This window comes from Lupinus angustifolius, chromosome LG10, assembly GCF_001865875.1.
Source record: "Lupinus angustifolius cultivar Tanjil chromosome LG10, LupAngTanjil_v1.0, whole genome shotgun sequence".
Lineage (NCBI taxonomy): Eukaryota > Viridiplantae > Streptophyta > Magnoliopsida > Fabales > Fabaceae > Lupinus > Lupinus angustifolius.
Window position 1 is genome coordinate 3,679,184 of NC_032018.1, and position 20,192 is coordinate 3,699,375.

Here is a 20,192-nt window from a genome sequence, read left to right on the forward strand (position 1 = left end):
TTTATAACAAATGACACTAAAAAAAACCTTGACAATTAACACAATTAAAGGCATAAATTTTAGAGAAAAAATATATGCACTGGAAATATAAGTTTTATGTATTATCATTCTATTTTTTATTATTCATTTTTAATCAACATTGATTATTAAAAAAATACAAATGAATGATGCATAATGTAGTGAACATATATAAATTTCACTCTAAATATTAAACAAATAATAGAAATAAAACTAACATACAACTGCAAATATATAATTGGGAAATAACAAATACCAATATATTCTACATTAATATTTATAATGAGTGATACTCGAACCTTATTCCTTATCATTTTATTCTTTAAGTAAATCTAAAAAAGTGATATAAAAATTGTAAGTTGCCAAAAAAAAGGTGAGATGGTCGCAGCAAAAATGGAATTTATATATCACAAAATCCATAGTAGTTGAATTAAAATTTATCAAAGATTTAAACATGTTTGAATTTATTTATTTTATACATTAGAAGATGAAGACACCATGATGAGTCACAATTGACAATGGAGAGAAACAAAACAAATGGGAGTGGTGGTTGTGGGTTTGTTTGGTCGGAAGAGAAAAAAGGACCAAGAATGGGAGATGGGTGTGATGTCAATATATATGTCATGGCTTAACTTAAAAGGCTTATATGGCTTAGGGAAGGGGCAGAGGACGATGTCATATGAATGAATGGCGATTTTATATATAATGATGATTTTACAAATATTAATATGGATAAGAAATATATTTAATGAGATTGTCTCTATATAATCTATCAATCATGTTTAATGATTATTGATTATTTAAAATAATAATGATACAAATAAATGATAATAATGTATTGAATGTGTATAATTTTTTATACAATATGTAGATATTATGCCCGTTAATATAATCTATCAATTAATATCCAACATTCTTTTGGTAATGTTATAAGTTTTTATTCAAGGGTGTCATCGCCAATAGAGAATTAGTGATGGACATTTATTATTTGAAAATTAGCTCACTATTCATAGCCAAACTTAAGTGTTCGATAGAAAAAAACATCTTGAAAATAAATAAATGAAATGAAAATAAATAAAAGAAATGAAAATAAATAGAGAACATTTTGCGACCATTAATTAGCAATGTTGAAAATATATTTAACAAAGTTAATATCTATGTACTGTTAATATAAACTTTGTGTAAAAAAATAGTTACACCGTTAGTTTATGGATCTTTCTATTTTTTATAGACAAATGTTAGCATGTTAGTATTTGTTGTGAGTAAGACTTGAATCTATAATTTCTTTTATTTCATTTCTTAACCTCTTCATCCTAACCATCATTTGTTGTAATGTTGTAATTTTTTGAATTTATAATATTCATATAATATATTAATTAATATCCTAAACACCTTAGGACTCCGATTTAAACTATCTATTTATATATAATTATGAATTTATAATATTCATATAATATATTAATTAATATTCAACATTTCTTGTAATGTTGTAATTTTGTGTAGTGTGATAGATCTCTTTTTAGATGCCGGCTCCGTTTGATCAAAAAACTGGTGGAACTTTGATATTCAAACTTATAGGTGTGAAAATGTTTGATAAAAACTGTTTGATTGATATAAAATGATATGAAAAAATTTATAAGTTAAAACTTTAAAACAAATTATCTCAATTTACTTTTCAAATCATGGCTTGTAAATATGAGTGACTCCTAAAAATTCAACAAAACTAAAAAGGTCTACTTGCCTATTTTTTATGAAATAAAAATCTATTGTATGAGCATTGAACACACCAATTTCAACATCCACGTAGGAATGACAACGGGGCAGATCAGGATCGGGTTTGCACATATCCAAACTCGAACCCAAATTCAATGAGGTTGAAAATAAAAATACCATACCCAAACCCGAAATTCGTGTAATTTTTCTTTAACATTTCTGTTTTCTCTTGTATTGTTTTATTTATTTTATGTTTGAAGATCCAATTGTATGTAAAGTAAAATTAGAAATTAAAATCAATCGGCAATTGATAGAAATTTCAATTTTAAATTGAATTACCTTACTTCAGTGCGGGTTCGGGTTAGGGTATTTGCTATACCAAACCCGAACCCGAAATTTAAATCCGGGTGAAACCCAAGCTCAATCACATCAGATTTTCCTCGTTAAATTCGGGTTCGGTTCGGACGGGTACTCATAGATTCGGTTTTTATTATCATCCCTACATCCATGTTTTAATTTTGACATACTTAAACTTAAGGTATTGATTAACATTTCAATTTATAATTTTCATTATCTCACTCAATGTTATGAAAACTGAGCCAACTGTCAAACATAAAGAGATCTTGTATTAGTTTATCCGGTTTAAACAGTTAAACTGTATAGTTTGATAATGTGATTTTATACATAATTAACAATTTTTATCTATAAATATATAATTACATGTAAATGTAAAGTTTTATATAATCAATAATTAATAACTATATTAAAGTAACATATCTTCATCTTTTTGAATAATAGTATAACAAGATATTTGAATGGTGTTCTCTTTTTTAATTTTTTAATTGAACCGTCCGGTTTACTTCCAGGTTAATGTGGTTAAACTGAATTTAACACGGTTGGACTGAAATTTCTCCGATTCAAAGTGACTCAATCCAAATTCGGTTAATACTACAAACCAAAGTCGTTTGCAAGTTCAATCAGCGGTCAGACCGGTCGGACTATCCGATCCGATAAAGATAACATTGATCTCACCAAATGCAAATATATGGGTCTCTTTCAATAAAGTCACAACTTTAAATGTTAGGAAAAATCCTTTTATAAATAGTAATAAATAAATAATAGACCAAACTCTAATTTACAACATGTCTTAAACCGATTTAATCATCAATTATCTATATTAGTTATTATTACAACTAGGCCTAAACCTATTAACTATTAATCCATTAATCATTAAACCTAATAAGCAAAAAATATATATTCCCAATACATACAAGAACCCCAATTAACCAACATGATGTTGATGTAGTGATTTAAAACTCCATTAGATCCTTAAATTTGTAAGATGACCAAAAAAATCAATTCCTAAAATTAGAAAGGATAACCACAATAAAAAGATTAGTTTATTACATATAAGCATAAAATGATAATAGTAGAGTCGAAGTAGTACAAAAAAACAACCTAGAGTGGGGCACTAGTGAAGGGGTATGTGGGGCAGGGACAGTGTGGTCATTTTCAATACAACTCCATCTCTATAACCTCCATATTTATCACCTCTTCCAATTTCTTTGCCCATCTGTGTTCTCAAATCATAGTGAGAGAAAATAACCTTTCTCTCTCTCCATTCTTCTTCTGCCACTCTCTTTTACTCTCTACCCTTTCATTCACATCAACTTCAACAGTTTACACTTTCTATTTTCTTCAAGGTAGAGAAACCGATCACACTAACGTTCTAGGGTTTTTGATTTTTTCTGACTATTGTTTTTTCTCTATGTATTTGTGTTTTCGTTTAGTTTGTGGAATTTTTTTCGGGTTTTGGTCTCATAGATCTAGTGTATGTGTACTATTGTAGACATCGTTGCTGTGAGTGATTTTCGCTCTGATCTGTTTTCTGGTTTTGACCATTTTTTCTCGTGCTATTTTTGTCGTTTTCTGGTGTACAACTTTTCAAGGTTTTTTGGTGGTTCTATGAGTTGAAATATTTTCCGGTTTCAGATCGGTATATCTTATTCATTTTTCTGTATTTTTGAGTTTTGGTTGTGGTTGTTTCAGAAACTTTGACTGGTTTTGAGTATTTGTTGCAACTATTGTGAATATTGTGACTGATTTTGACTTTAGTATGGACTTTTATACCGTGTTTTAGAATTTTTTTAGCGTATATTCTTGTCTCAAGTTTTTTGTGTTTGTATCCGTGAAATTTGGAAAGTTGTTTTGAAGTATTTTTGGAATTTCTAAACTATTATTATGCTTTTTCGTTTATTTCCTTTGTGAGTTTTTGTTCTGGAATTTTTTTAACTGAGTGAGTTCCGTTCCGTAATGGTATCCTTTTGACTACTTTTTTTTATTTCTAGAAATTACTCCATCCGATGCAAATTTCTTGATGTTGTGTGCTACATTTGAGAAATTTTTGTTAAGTGTTTTGTAAGTTTATCCTTTGAATGATTTTTAACTAATGAAGTATGTTTTTATTTCTGTATCCTTTGACCACTTTAATTTTTATTTCTAAAAATTATTTTGGTACGTTGTGCTTCTTTTAAGAAGAGTGTTCTCTAGGTATATCCTTTGAATGTTTTTATTATATATGTGTGGCTTTTCATTGAGGCGGACTTATTGGCTGATGCTGGTGTAATGATGTTACCATAGCCTCTTTTATTTCTGATCATTTTACATTGACAGCGTGTTTACAGAGATCCTTGACCACAAACATAGTAATGTTTTTATGTCTTGTTACCTATGTTGTCCTTTGAATGATGCTCTGATTAAGAAAATGTGTTATGTTGCTTCTTTTTTCCGTAGTGTTGCATTATACGATGTTGGTGTTCCCATGTTTTTTCTTTTATTTTGGATCAATTTGCATTTACATGGTTGTGTTAGTAATGCTTTTCTGCTTTATTATGCTTGCGTGCAATCATCTTCAGTATGTTTTGATCAAGATAATATGTTGTTTCTGTGTTCACAAGTAGCTTATCTTCAAAGTATTCATTCTCTGATGTTTGTTTCACCATATATTTAATCCTTTAATTTTTAATCAATTTGCATAGGCAGTGTTGAAAGTAGTGTATAATCTATTGTGTAGGTGACTAGGGGTTATCAGTCACATTCATAATAATGTTTTTCTGTTTTATTATGGTGCAGTCTTAATCATGGTGAGGAAGAGGAGAACTGAAGGATCCAGTGGGGTGGAAAGTTCTGAGCATCAACAACACCCTGCTGAAAGGAGTGCCCCACCCCCTCAACCATTTGCCTCTCCAGCTGGAGTGGCAGGAGGACCCCAAGGAGGACGCGGGGGTTATGCACCTCAAGGAGGACGTGGGGGTGGTTATGGCGGGCGTGGTCGTGGGAATTCCCAACAACCATATGGTGGTCCCCCGGATTATCAACAAGGTAGAGGAAGAGGTGGGCCTCCTCAGCAAGGTGGTCGTGGTGGAGGATATGGTGGTGGACGCAGTGAATATGGTGGTGGTAGCCGCGGTGGTGGTGGGTATGCTGGTGGTGGCGGTGGCCGAGGTGGTGGTATGGGAAGTGGCCGTGGTGTAGGACCTGGAACTTCATTCGATGGCCCATCCAGACCACCTTACCCCGAGCTGCACCAAGCAACCCCAGTTCCATACCAAGCTGGGGTGACTCCTCAGTCTACACCAGCTGAGGCAGGATCTTCTTCGCAGGCACCTGAGCCTTTACCAGTGGAACAGCAAATGGAGCAGCTATCCATTCAATTAGAAGCTGATGATGTTCCTGCTTCCCCTCCGGTTGCTCCCCCTGCCAGCAAGTCATCAATTAGGTTTCCCCTCCGTCCTGGGAAGGGTACATTTGGCCATAAGTGTATTGTCAAGGCCAATCACTTCTTTGCTGAGCTGCCCAATAAAGATTTGCATCAATATGATGTATGTTAAGTTCCACTTTTAATTGTTACTGAAAGTTACTGATGATTTCATTAACTCTTCTTGCTGCTCTTGGTTGCTTAGGTCACAATTAGTCCAGAAGTGATTTCAAGAGGTGTGAACCGAGCTGTGATGGAGCAACTTGTGAAACTCTATCGTGAATCTCATCTTGGAAAGAGACTCCCTGCTTATGATGGCCGCAAGAGCCTTTACACTGCTGGCCCGCTTCCTTTTGTGTCAAGGGAGTTTCGAGTCTCTCTTATTGATGAAGATGATGGATCAGGAGCCCAGAGGTTTACTTCGTTCATATTCATTACCAACTGTAAATTAATTTTTGATTTCATCCTTGTTTATACGTTAATCTTTTGCGATTATATTTCAATACAGGAGGGAAAGGGAGTTCAAAGTTGTGATAAAAATGGCTGCACGGGCAGACCTTCATCATTTAGGACTCTTTCTGCAGGGAAGGCAAACTGATGCTCCACAAGAAGCTCTGCAAGTTCTTGACATTGTTCTGCGTGAACTCCCTACGAGCAGGTTCTTGACATAGCCCTTTTTGGTTCCTGTTTAGGCATTGTGGTTCCTATTGATGCACCTGGTTTTGCTGACTGGATTAGCATATTGTAGGTATTGTCCAGTAGGAAGATCATTTTATTCCCCCGATCTTGGTAGGAGGCAGCCGTTAGGTGAGGGTTTGGAAAGTTGGCGTGGTTTCTATCAAAGTATCCGTCCCACTCAGATGGGGCTGTCTCTGAACATTGGTACGTGACATCATACTATTTGTTTGCATGTCTCTTTCATTTTTCCTGGACTATTTAATTTGTCATAAACCCTTTGTTCTATTATAAATTTGATGTCATGGATGTGCAGATATGTCCTCCACTGCATTTATTGAGCCATTGCCTGTAATCGATTTTGTAACTCAACTGCTGAACAGGGATGTCTCTCAGCGACCACTGTCTGATTCTGATCGTGTGAAGGTTAGATTTTGATGATGTCCTTTCTCGATAAGATATACATTTTTAAATTTGTATACAGTTTATGTATAGGTTTTTTTACTTTTAGTGGACCATCAATTAAAGCTGTAATATAGGGTGATACTATCATTTTGCGTTGTTGAAAACCTGTATATGGTGTTTTACTTTTCAGTCCTATGTTGATAACATGTATGGTGAATTTTCAAATTGTCTTCAGTTAGTGTATATAACTCATTTAAATTTGATATGAAAACTTAATATAGCTCTATACTCTATTGTCTGCATGTGCTTTCTTATTTTTCTGTCAATATATATACCTAGTTCTCTTTTATATGCGTTGTAGCCATCAAATAACAATTCATTTTATGTAGTTGAAAACTTGGACATACTTTTTTTGCTTTTCGGTAGTTCTGTGATGCTTTTAAAGAAATGGTAAGTACTAAAAAGAAATGGTAAGTTTAGTCCCATCTTTTTGTTTCTGAATTACAGATAAAAAAGGCACTCCGGGGCATAAGAGTTGAAGTAACACATCGTGGAAACATGAGAAGAAAATATCGTATCTCAGGTCTTACCTCACAGGCTACAAGAGAGCTGACGTAAGTAGTATTAAATATGTTTTATTATTGCAACCTAGATATTGTGATGCTGACTTTTGTGTGTGTTGTTAATAACTTTAGGTTCCCGGTGGATGAGATGGGAACAATGAAATCTGTTGTGGAATATTTCTTTGAGACTTATGGTTTTATCATAAAGCATACCCAGTGGCCTTGTCTGCAAGTAGGCAATACACAGAGGCCAAACTATTTGCCAATGGAGGTACATGTTCTCACAGGCTCCTGCTTTAGGAGTTCTAATGTGGATGTGCCTATGCTAATTGGTTGTCTCGAATGTAGGTTTGCAAGATTGTAGAAGGTCAAAGGTACTCAAAGAGGCTGAATGAGCGGCAGATTACTGCATTGCTCAAAGTCACATGCCAGCGTCCTGTTGAGAGGGAGCGTGATATTATGCAGGTCCTTTGAATGTTTACAAGCACCCTGTTAACATACTTTTTTTCATCGTTGATATATATGATTTTTTTTCATGTTGTTATTTATAGTTTCATTACTTGTACTTTGTTTGTTCTTGATTGCCAATTGTAAGTTTAACTAGCTTTTATTCATTGTTTTTTCTCTATTCAGACTGTACATCATAATGCCTACCATGAGGACCCATATGCCAAAGAGTTTGGAATTAAAATAAGTGAAAAACTTGCCCATGTTGAAGCTCGCATCCTCCCTCCACCTCGGGTAATTTTCCTCCTTTCCTTGCTTTAAAGTTAATTTCATTGATTTGTTTTCTGGAGTTGTGTGAAAATGATAAATAACATTTGTTTCCTTCAGCTCAAATATCATGATACAGGTAGAGAAAAAGATTGCTTGCCTCAGGTTGGCCAATGGAACATGATGAATAAGGTGATTTTTTACTGTTTGATTTACATGGTGACTATTCTTGGCAAAGACAATAAATAACATTGTTCATTTTATACTCTTGCCCTTGTCCAAGTATTTAGTTGCATACAGTATTTGTATAATGTTCTGTATTATATTTTTGGCTTTAATTTTATTTCACCTGAGCTTTTTTGGGTTGGTGAATTTGGTGTGTTTTTTAGACCTATTAGCTGACATTGTGTATCAGAATTCAGAAAGGGAAGTGTTTAGTTTTTTTGCCATGGCCTTTTTATCCTGAAAAGTTGTGAGTTACATCGGAATGCTGATTTTATTTTGTTCTTCTGTAAATAAATAAAATGTTAGTTGTTGTAGCGTGTTAGTTAGTTATTTAGTTTAGTAAAAAATATAAATTATTAGAAACAGTTGTGTGCATCTACACACAACACATACATGAGATGTCTATGTCTTGAAAGAGTATAGTGGGTATCGCAATGAAGATATATTGTTGACTAAAATTTTCACTCTGATTGTTACATTATCAATTTGTGATATATTGAAGGTTTACTGTTGTCATACGTGCTGAGTAAATATGAAATAATCTTTTGCTGTTCATGACTTATTCAGAAAATGGTCAACGGGGGGACAGTCAATCACTGGTTCTGCATAAATTTTGCAAGGAACGTTCAAGATAGTGTTGCCCGTGGTTTTTGTTTTGAACTTGCCCAGATGTGTCAAATATCTGGCATGGTATGGATACTCTATATCACTCTACTCAAACATGCTTTTGCATACCATTTTCTACCAGATTTGATGTTTCTGTTGAATGTAACCAGGCATTCAATCCAGACCCAGTAGTTCCTGCACTCAGTGCTCGCCCTGACCAAGTTGAAAAAGTTCTGAAAAATAGGCATTCTGATGCTAAGAGCAGATTGAAGGGGCAGGATCTTGATCTGCTCATTGTTATTTTGCCTGATAACAATGGCTCTCTTTATGGTAATGATATGTCGACTGCTCTATGTTCTTTTCCCTTTCATGGTGAAGATATCTCTTAACATGGTTTGATTTGTTATGCAGGTGACCTCAAACGTATATGTGAGACAGATCTTGGGGTTGTTTCCCAATGTTGTTTAACAAAGCACGTATTTAAAATGAGCAAGCAGTATCTTGCAAATGTTGCTTTGAAAATTAATGTCAAGGTTGGAGGAAGGAACACTGTGCTTGTTGATGCGCTTTCACGACGCATACCCTTGGTTAGTGACAGGCCTACAATTATTTTTGGAGCTGATGTGACTCATCCACATCCCGGAGAGGATTCTAGTCCTTCGATTGCAGCTGTATGTGTCTGAACCTGTATTTAAGTCGAACCATTCCAAGCTTAAGTTTTTTTAATGTGTGCTGTTTTCAATTGTGTATATTGAAATAGGTTGTTGCTTCTCAAGACTGGCCTGAAATTACCAAGTATGCTGGTCTGGTTTGTGCCCAAGCACATAGGCAAGAGCTTATCCAGGATCTATTTAAGCAGTGGCAAGATCCTGTCAGAGGGACTGTGACTGGAGGAATGGTCAAGTATGCTGTCTCTACATCTTTCATCATACTTGAGCTCATTAATGCACATGTTTGGGTCCCTTGCTTGTTGGGCCAAAACCTGCATTAGTTTCACTTTTTTAGATTATTTTCTTATTTTTGTAATTTTTTGCAGGGAACTTCTCATATCTTTCCGTAGGGCTACAGGGCAAAAGCCAACCCGTATCATATTTTACAGGTATTTTTTTTGTATGGCTTTGTGTTAATGGTGATTTATTTTACAATGGGTATGATTGTAAAATATTATTTGCAGGGATGGTGTTAGCGAGGGCCAGTTTTATCAGGTGTTATTGTTTGAGCTTGATGCTATTCGGAAGGTAAAGTAACAATGTTTTGCTTGCTTTTTACATTTATGTTGATAGATAGTGCTAATGCTTACTTTTCCATCTTACCTGTTGCTCACTTTCAGGCTTGTGCATCCCTTGAGCCTAACTATCAGCCACCTGTTACTTTTGTGGTGGTTCAGAAGCGCCATCATACAAGGCTCTTTGCGAGCAATCATAACGACAGAGGTTCTGTAGATAGGAGTGGGAATATATTACCTGGTATTCACTCTAATTTGTTAGGGTATGTTTACTTTTACTATCTTTCTCAGTAAGTCTGATGCATTAGAAACTATGTGGAAACCTTGCAGGAACTGTGGTAGACTCCAAAATCTGTCATCCCACAGAATTTGATTTTTATCTCTGCAGTCATGCTGGAATACAGGTGATTTTTTGTGCCTTATTTACTTTTTTGTCACAATTATAATGATAATAGTAATTTACTGGATTATGTTTGTGAAAATATTACAGGGTACCAGCCGTCCTGCTCATTACCATGTACTGTGGGACGAGAATAATTTTTCTGCTGATGGATTACAGACTCTAACCAACAACCTCTGCTACACGTTAGTATTTGTGATATATGCTATTTTCCCTTGCTATGTTATTTTTATTTGCTGTTGCTTTCATTTGTTTTTTTTCCACCATGAACTATTTGAACGTGATGATTTTCTGCTTTTGTTTTTTGTAGTTATGCAAGGTGTACACGCTCTGTTTCAATTGGTGAGTCCTTTTTTAAAAGATGATTGGATGATCAATTTTTTGGGTTTATCTATGTAGCTAACAAGTTGTGTGGTGTTTTACATTGCAGTGCCTCCTGCCTATTATGCTCATCTTGCTGCGTTTCGAGCTCGGTTCTACATGGAACCTGATACTTCTGACAGTGGATCAATGGCAAGTGGTGCTTATGCTGCTGGTCGTGGAATGGGTGGCAGTGCAAATCGCAGCACTCGGGCACCTGGTGTCAATGCTGCTGTGAGGCCTCTTCCTGCATTGAGGGATAATGTGAAGAAGGTCATGTTTTACTGCTAAGATGTTAGCCATGTTTCAAGTCACGAGGCTGCTCTGTTGCCTTGTTTTGTTGAAGTTACTTTGAAAGCATCTTAAGTTATGTCCGTATTTAAGTGTGCAACGATTAAGGTTAAGTGTGTAACTTTTGCTGGGCACCGTTTAGACGAATGTGTTTTGTGCGCCATTACCTTCTAATTTATATGTTGGGTGGTTATTTCTATGATATATTATGATCACAGGTGTCTATTTCTAGTTTGTCTTTTAACTTAAAATATGAGCGATTTTTAAATTGCATTGCGAATTTAAAGGTGGACTTAAGTCAAAAGTTACTTATAAATTTCTCCATTTGTACTTATTACAAGGCACTTTTTTTTACTAACTGTAGGAGTTGCTTTTTATTTTATTTTTAAAATATAAGATTGTAATTTTATTCTTATTTAATATTGCTCATTAACCGAGTCTTAATGACAGTAACAAAAATGTAGAGATAATCAAAGTTTTTAATTGAGATAAAAGATATTTAATATAAGGTAAATATTCATTTTAGTCTCTTGTATTTTTTTTTAACCTTACCAGTTTAGTTTTTTTTTTAAAAAAAGAGCTAAACTAGTCTATAAAAATTTCAAATGTGAGTCAAACTGATGTTTTCAGCATGTTTTACAACACTTGGTAGAGACTTATTTAACCCCAAGAAGATTAATTTGACTTATATTTGAAATTTTTGGGGATTATTTTAAGTCTTTTCTCTTTTTGAAGGACTAAAATAATAATATCGAAAAACATGATGGATTAAGATGAATATTTACTCTTAATATAATAAAGTCAGAAGAATCTTATATTGTTGTATATGGCCAAAGATTATATTTGAGAGCATTGATTTGAAAAACTGGTGCATGAATTTCTTGTGTCACATATTCTGTCTACAGCAGTACAGATATGCTCCCGCTTCTTAATGGCCATGTGCATCGGATGTCACTTGTTTTTTAAAGTTGCTAGTCGCTATCCATGCATGTATGGGGATGGCTACTCACCCCACCCCCATTGTTTTTCCTACTTGTCTAATTATACATTTTAAACTCAATAACAAATATAAATGATTACTACGTATCTGTTTCTAGCATAATTTTATCAATCAAGTATCTTGCATGTTTTAATTCTTATAGGATATTGGCGCATCGATTAATATATAGTCCACGTTTCAATTCATACAATACTACAATACAATGCAGAACTACAAAATTGTTTGTTATGGAGCTGATTTGATGCTGTCTGCATGGCCAAGTCCTTAATTATCACAAAGTAGTCATAAAAACTGATCTAAAAGAACGTGCACATTTGACATGGAATAAAGAAAAGAACAACATTACCCAAGAGTACAAGTTCATGTTACTTAACATTCTTTGCCTCCACGTTTAAAATAAATAACACAAAGTACAATCTATATTTGCTTCCTCTTCATCACATATTCTTTTCTTGCATGCAATCTTAACCAAATCCATTCTTTTCAATCATGCAATCTCTCACCCCTAATATAAATACTATCCTATACTAATCCAAGCAACATGCAAAAAAACTTCTGTCTCTTTCTCTGAACCAACCTGTGTCTTATTTGTTAGTTTTAAAGTTGTTACTTTTGCTCAAATGGCTTCAAACACAAACTCAGTGTTGAAGAGATCAGATTCAATTGCAGATAGCATGCCAGATGCATTGAGGCAGAGCCGCTTCCATATGAAGAAATGCTTTGCCAGGTATTAATGTCACAGCTTCATATATTTAGTCAGAGAGGGCAAACAAACATATATTTAAATAACAAAAAATAAAACTACCATATAGAAATATATTATATGGAACCATTTTACATGATCTAAAGGATTTTTTTGGGATCAATGCAATATAGAAGATTTAATTAGAATGTAGTGTAAAGGTTTTTTTTACATCGTTAGTCAGTTATACATTGTCACGTCATTAAAATTATTTTTCTATTATAACTCTAATATGAACAAAAATGTTATTTTGACAACCTATATATGACTATTTTTAGTTGCTTTTAATTTTTAGTTTAAGTTTTTGGAGATGTGCATAAAAATAAGATAAAAAGTAAAGACTCTAAGAGAAGTTGTAGGTATTCATTTGGTTACATGCATAAGCATTTTTTAAGTCTCAATACTATCTCTCTCTTTTTTTCTCCTTTAACTTTTTGTATACGGCCATTGAGTGAGTATATGAATGAAGGGTTCTATACAACAAATCGTTGCAAACTTTAGGGAGATCATGGCATCCCCTCCCTCTCACACTTTGGCTTTTTCTTTAAAGTTTTTCATGTGAGGAAAAAATATGATAGGTTTATTGCAAGTGGGAAAAGGTTAATGAAACATGAACATATAATGGATGATGTGGAGAAATCAGTTCAAGACAAAGTTGAGAGGAACAAACTTTTAGAGGGTTTGTTTGGATACATACTCAGCTGCACTCAGGTACAATTTCATACCTATCTTTTGTCTCTTCCAAGTTATCTTTTTGATAAACTAAAAAGGACTAAACTAATTTTTTGTGACAAATTGTTATTGTGTGCAGGAGGCAGCTGTTGTTCCACCATATGTTGCTTTTGCAGTGAGGCCTAATCCTGGTTTCTGGGAATTTGTTAGAGTGAATGGAGATGATTTGCAAGTAGAAGGTATTGAGGCTTCAGAATACTTGAAATATAAGGAAATGGTAATTGATGAGAATTGGTAAGTACTAAGTAGTGCTCTCTTATGCCTAAGCCATTTTATTTGTCTCAATCTATGAAGCATGATACTGATATGAGTATCAGATACTATACGTATCCGGTGATACACATTTTCTTGAAAATAAAGGATATATATGCTTAGGATAGACATGTAAAATATATACATAATATTGATTGTGTTATGTCTTTCTCTATCTTAAAATGTTATTGTATGGTATTTTGAGTGTTTATGAGGTATCGGGAAAACATTTTAAGAGTATCGAAGAGTATGCGGAAAGTATCGGATTTATAAATTATTTATTTTTCACAAAAATAATTTCGAAACGCTATGGGTACATATCATTGAATTATTGGAGAGTATCGGTATCGGATACGGATACGTAAATGTTATTGAAGTATCAATGTTTCATAGGTGTCAATGATTAGTTGACACTTTGGTGAGCCTTGAGGAAGTGGAAATGTTGAACATGGATTGAATGTGCAGGGCAAGTGATGAAAATGCTTTGGAGATAGATTTTGGAGCTATTGATTTCACTACACCTAACATGGCTCTTTCTTCTTCTATTGGAAATGGACTTAACTTTACTAGTAAGATCTTGACCTCAAGGTTGAGTGAGAGCTCTAGCAGTACAAATCCATTGATTGATTACTTATTAAGCCTTAACCATCAAGGAGAGGTAAATAAAGGCATCACTGTATCAAATATTGAAATGTTTACAGATACAAAAGAAGTGAATTTTTATTTGTTCATAGTGGAAAAACAGAAGTTAACTTTGTGTGCATGTTGCTTTTACCATTGTTCAGAATCTTATGATCAAAGACACATTGAATACTATACCAAAGCTTCAGAAGGCACTACAAGTGGCTGAAACATATGTGTCTGCATTCCACAAAGACACACCATACCAGAATTTTGAAGACAGGTCAATATCTAACTCTTGTAGTTTATGCCTCCATTTTGGTAATAATAAAGAAACATCTATGAAAAGATTAGGAAAAAAGGGATAAGAAAGTACAATCTAAGGTGAAGACATAGCGAAATTCGAATGAAGCTTTCCAATTTGCATTTGAAAGGTTCGCCATTACAGTTAAACTGTAGGCTTTAGAATTTAGATGACTGCATTTCATTTGAAAATGTCTTTGTATTCATTGGATGCTTTATTTGATATATGTTGATTTTTTTAAGATAATCATGTGGTAACATTTTTCTTTCCTTCAATGTCGAGTAATTTAGTTTTGTACTTTTGATTGTCGATTTGTCGCGTATTTTCTTCTTTAGTGTACCAACCAAATAAAATTGGTTAGAACTATTTCCATAATTGTTAACCTCTATTACTGTCTGCAGGTTCAGAGAATGGGGGTTTGATAAAGGGTGGGGAAATACAGCAGAAAGAGTTAAAGAGACAATGAGATTGCTTTCTGAAGTATTAGAAGCCGGAGACCCAGTGAAATTGGAATCACTTTTCAGCAGGCTTCCGAATATGTTCAACATAGTTATTTTCTCAATTCATGGGTACTTTGGCCAAGCTGATGTACTTGGATTGCCAGATACTGGAGGCCAGGTTTGGGTCCTTACTCTTCAATGATTTAACATAATAAAATGCTATAGAACCAAAACTTTATTGCACTTAAGTAAAAATTCTAGCTAGTTTTTTCTGTGTAGCATAATATTTTTCTGTTGATGGGGATGTTTTTCTAACAGGTGGTATATATTCTTGATCAAGTGAGGGCCTTAGAGGAAGAGTTACTTCATAAGATTGAGCTGCAAGGCCTTAATGTGAAGCCTCAGATTCTTGTGGTAGGTTACTAACATTTCATGTTTTCATTGTTCTTTGTTTTTCTTTTGCTTTCCCTTTCTTTAAAGGCTTTAAACTTCTGTTTATTGCACAGGCTACGCGTCTTATACCAGATGCTAAAGGGACCAAGTGTAACCAACAACTGGAACCTATCATCAATACTAAGCACTCCCATATTCTCAGGATCCCTTTCTGGACAGAGAGCGGTGTTCTTCGCCAATGGGTTTCTCGTTTCGATATCTACCCTTACTTAGAAAAATATGCTCAGGCATGTGCACTCATGTCTTAATTTCATCACACACTCCCAATTCTTTTCTTGTTAGAAAAGAAGAAGAAGATAACAACCAATGTACTTATATGCTCCTCTTTTTATTCATGTATCTTTGTCATCAATAGGATGCTAGTACCAAGATTCTTGAACTCATGGAAGGGAAGCCTGACCTCATTATTGGAAATTACACTGATGGAAACTTGGTTTCATCCTTAATGGCTAGTAAACTTGGAGTGACACAGGTTCATTCAATCACCTAGCTAACTTAAGACATACTTTAAGAATCAATATTATGGTTTTTAGATTTTTTTTCCTATTTAACACTTTGGACTAAATCTTCTATCTTTAATAAATGAAGGCCACCATCGCTCATGCTTTGGAGAAGACCAAATATGAGGACTCGGATGCCAAATGGAAGGAGTTCGATGAAAAGTATCATTTTTCAAGTCAGTTCACAGCTGACATGATCTCAATGAATTCAGCCGATTTCATCATAACTAGCACATTCCAAGAGATTGCAGGAAGGTAAGACTTTTCTTCTGAGTCATATTCATACATTCTTATAAATTATCTTATGGTCATTAATTATGATGAGTTAACTTTTCATTATTTTGTACAATCAACCAGCATGGATAGGCCAGGACAGTATGAAAGCCACACTGCATTTACCATGCCTGGACTTTGTCGTGTAGTCTCAGGCATCAATGTGCTTGATCCAAAGTTTAACATTGCTGCTCCTGGAGCAGATCAATCTGTCTACTTCCCTATCACTGAACAAAAGCGGCGATTGGCCTCATTTCATCCTGCCATTGAAGAACTACTTTACAGTAAGGATGACAATGATGAACACATGTGAGTCCCCTCCCACAACCAACATGCATTTTATAATTTATAGCATCGGAAACATATCACCATAGTGCGTGTTTGGATTATCTTATTTTGTGGTACAAACAGTTTATAATAAAAATATTATGAAGAGAGCTTTTGAATGCAAAACAAAAGTGATTGCTACCATCAAAATAGTCCAAACGTTTTGATAGACTAGCTTATTTTGTGCTATAAATAGCTTATAATCAAAACATTAGTAATAGAGTCTTTTTTTATTTATAAAAAAAGTGATTAGTACATTCAAAATAGTCAAAACAAAACATCCTGATAAATGGTCTCATGAAAAACTAAAATGTTTTGGAACAGAGGATTTTTGGAAGACAAGAAGAAACCAATCATCTTTTCGATGGCTAGGCTTGACAAAGTGAAAAACCTTAGCAGCCTAGTTGAATGGTATGGAAAGAATAAGAGGCTAAGGAGTTTGGTAAATCTTGTGATTGTTGGAGGATTCTTTAATCCATCCAAATCCAAAGATAGAGAAGAAACTGAAGAAATCAAGAAGATGCATTCCTTAATGGAGGAACACAAACTCAAGGGCCAGTTCAGATGGATTGCAGCACAAACCGATCGCTATCGCAATGGAGAACTATACCGTTACATTGCAGACACAAAAGGAGCTTTTGTGCAACCAGCAAAGTATGAGGCTTTTGGTCTCACAGTTATTGAAGCAATGAACTGTGGACTACCAACTTTTGCAACAAATCAAGGAGGTCCAGCAGAAATTATAGTTGATGGTGTCTCAGGTTTTCATATTAATCCCTACAATGGTGATGAATCAAGTAACAAGATTGCTGAATTCTTTGAGAAGTGCAAGACTGATTCTGAATATTGGAATACCATGTCAAAAGCCGGTCTTCAACGTATCAATGAATGGTAATTTTTAAACAAACACAAGTGTACTTCAACAAAAATCCATGGTTGGATTACTTCATTTCATTTCTTGTGTTTTCCTTGCAGCTATACATGGAAGATATATGCAAACAAAGTGTTGAATATGGGGTCAATATATGGGTTTTGGAGAAGTTTGAACAAGGAGCAAAAGTTGGCTAAGGAAAGATACATCCAAATATTCTATAATCTCCAATTCAGGAACTTGGTTAGTTGTATTTGGGAAAATTGTGTTGATTCATTCCTTCTAAATTCAATAATTGTTCAAAATTATGGAAAATTTTCATTGCTTTGCAGGCAAGAAAAGTACCTATTCCTATTGAGGCAGCCTTGGAACCAACATCAATGTCAATGGCTCCAACTAAAACAACAGTGCCAAATGCAAAGCCTGCACCTCAGGTCTTGAGGCCTATTGCAGCACCTCAAACCCATTTAACAGCACCACCCAAAATTGAGTCTCAGAAAACCCCAAGGTAAGTTACTTAATGCAAGTTAGCTAGACCTCATGCATGTGTCATACATAAAAATGAACTAAAACTTGCTCTAAGTGAATATTTTTTGTTAAATCCAGCTTTTCAGATAAATTAAAGAGTAAAAAAACATGGTTAGTATTAGCAAAAAAATGAGTATAAAATGTATGTACTCACAGTGTAAAGATTTATACACAGTCAGTACATCATCCACCATTCATTTGCAATACTTTTATTTAAAAGTCAATAATGACTAAAAATCAATGGTGGATGATATAGTGACAATGTAAAAAACCTTTATACTGTCAGTTTATATATCTTTTTCCCTTAAGATAAGAGTATAAAATGTATGAAAATGACCTTGCTTTAAAGATTAAAAAACTCATAACACTTGCATTATCTTAAGGTTTTGAATGTACATCTTTCGGTTTAGCACTTTAGCCCTTAACTAAACATGTTCTCATATTGCAGGGCTGAAGATTCAAGTAAGGGATTAGTTGTTCCTAAAGAAAGTAGTATTGGAGGGTACGGATTGAATTGGTGGGTTTCCATAATTGCTTGTGTCTTCATAATGCATTACTTCTTCAAGAATTTGGAGCGTCTATTCACATGGGAGTAATGATTTCAGATGGAATCACACTCAATTGAAGATCTAATTTTAATTTTAACCCAAAAAAATTAACTTTGTATTTCAATATTATTGTAAATGATTTAAGTAATAGTTAATAAGAGGTGCCATTTCAATGTCCATGTTGGAATTAGTGGCTCATGATATGAGTTCAAAACATTGCAAATTATAGATCACATGGATAATTCATCATGTTTTATATCTTGTATTTTTTCTCTCATCTAAATCATTGCAAATTTATACTTCCTCCTCTCTTCCAATTATCTCTCAATTTTTTTTGTCCTGTTTAGTTGTATGTGTAGAATTTTAAGAAAGCATTAATAACTAGTTTTACCGTCCTTAGTAATAGTCACTGTTCATAATAAGAGAGATAATTAGTAGAGAGTAATCGCTTATGGAAAGGGAAAAGAATATGTTATTTTTGCACTTATGTTGAAGGGTAAAAGCGACATATTATTATATCTTAAGAAATAAATGTATCAGAACTTTTTATTTTTTTCATGTTAAATGATGATATACTTGTTTCTGATGTAGTGACATTTATGTGACCTCCATTCAGTATTTCAGTGACATCATAATTGTTCATCTAAACTTTACGTCATGGCTAAAAACAAAACAAAGGGTTGTAAAGACAAAATTCAAAATCACCAGTATTTAAAAGGGAAAATGTATTTAAACATTTATTTATTGTCTTCGTCGTGCTTAAATTCCAAAATTAGCTCTGAAGTCTTCGGCGTTAATTTGTGCATGTTTGTTAGGATTAATTCTTTCTTCAAAGACATGCTGAAATTCCAAAACTAGTTCTGAAGCTTTTGACTGTAATTGGTGACTTAGGATATACATTTTTTCAGCAATTAATCGATCGTTAATGTCTCGAGTTATTATTATATATAAAAGGTATATAGTCCACCTCCGGGTGAAGATTTAATACACCCACGTACTTCAACTAAAATTTTCAGGAGATATAAAAAACGGTATTATTAAGTTAATAGAGAGAGCTTAATTATATATATATATATAAGCATATCAGTACACTAGCTAATTTAATTTTTTGGTCCCAACATACTATTTAACTTAAAGTTTGTATACATTATTACTCACTCTACTTTAATTGTCATTATATATCTACATACATATATAAAAAAGGTAACTAATACAGGTTTGTATATGAATACTACTTTAATTGTCACTATTGAACATATTTTTTGTGTGTCTGAATATATGGGCAAGGTTTGAATTATAATTGTAGACAGCATAAGCAAATAGCATAAAAAATCCGTCATTGCATTAGATGTAATGACATAGCATATGCCATAATGTTTGGCGAAAAAGATTCGATTGTGTTCTAAAAACAGTTCATACATAATGGACCATGCTATATGACACAGTATGCATGATTAATTTATTTTCCTTCCAAATTCTCAACATCCTAAGGGGTGATTTTTTTTACACTCCCACATCATGTATATCTTTGATTAATCAGAAATTCGTAATTTTGTAATTAATAAATATATTAGTACACAATATGAATTGTTAATATATAGCCTCACCCTTTAATGACTTCTAATCATATTTATTAAAATGACTTTTCA

At 33.8% G+C, this 20,192-nt stretch overlaps 2 protein-coding genes across 2 annotated transcripts; both read left to right on the forward strand.

Moving 5' to 3' along the window:
- Positions 3,294-11,169, forward strand: LOC109358433 (protein argonaute 1-like). Its single transcript, XM_019602640.1, has 22 exons — positions 3,294-3,434; positions 4,864-5,612; positions 5,694-5,902; positions 5,997-6,146; positions 6,237-6,370; positions 6,480-6,589; positions 7,076-7,182; positions 7,264-7,402; positions 7,480-7,596; positions 7,765-7,872; positions 7,966-8,037; positions 8,638-8,760; positions 8,847-9,006; positions 9,088-9,347; positions 9,437-9,579; positions 9,713-9,775; positions 9,851-9,914; positions 10,007-10,142; positions 10,232-10,305; positions 10,392-10,486; positions 10,612-10,643; positions 10,732-11,169. Exons 2-22 carry the CDS (start codon positions 4,872-4,874, stop codon positions 10,950-10,952), a joined length of 3,258 nt encoding a protein of 1,085 aa, XP_019458185.1. The 5' UTR covers positions 3,294-3,434; positions 4,864-4,871; the 3' UTR covers positions 10,953-11,169.
- Positions 12,482-18,792, forward strand: LOC109358788 (sucrose synthase 7-like). The gene is made up of 15 exons (XM_019603232.1): positions 12,482-12,679; positions 13,273-13,405; positions 13,506-13,660; positions 14,144-14,336; positions 14,464-14,582; positions 15,005-15,221; positions 15,362-15,457; positions 15,550-15,723; positions 15,852-15,968; positions 16,085-16,251; positions 16,354-16,578; positions 16,921-17,487; positions 17,572-17,710; positions 17,800-17,975; positions 18,444-18,792. Exons 1-15 carry the CDS (start codon positions 12,573-12,575, stop codon positions 18,589-18,591), a joined length of 2,733 nt encoding a protein of 910 aa, XP_019458777.1. The 5' UTR covers positions 12,482-12,572; the 3' UTR covers positions 18,592-18,792.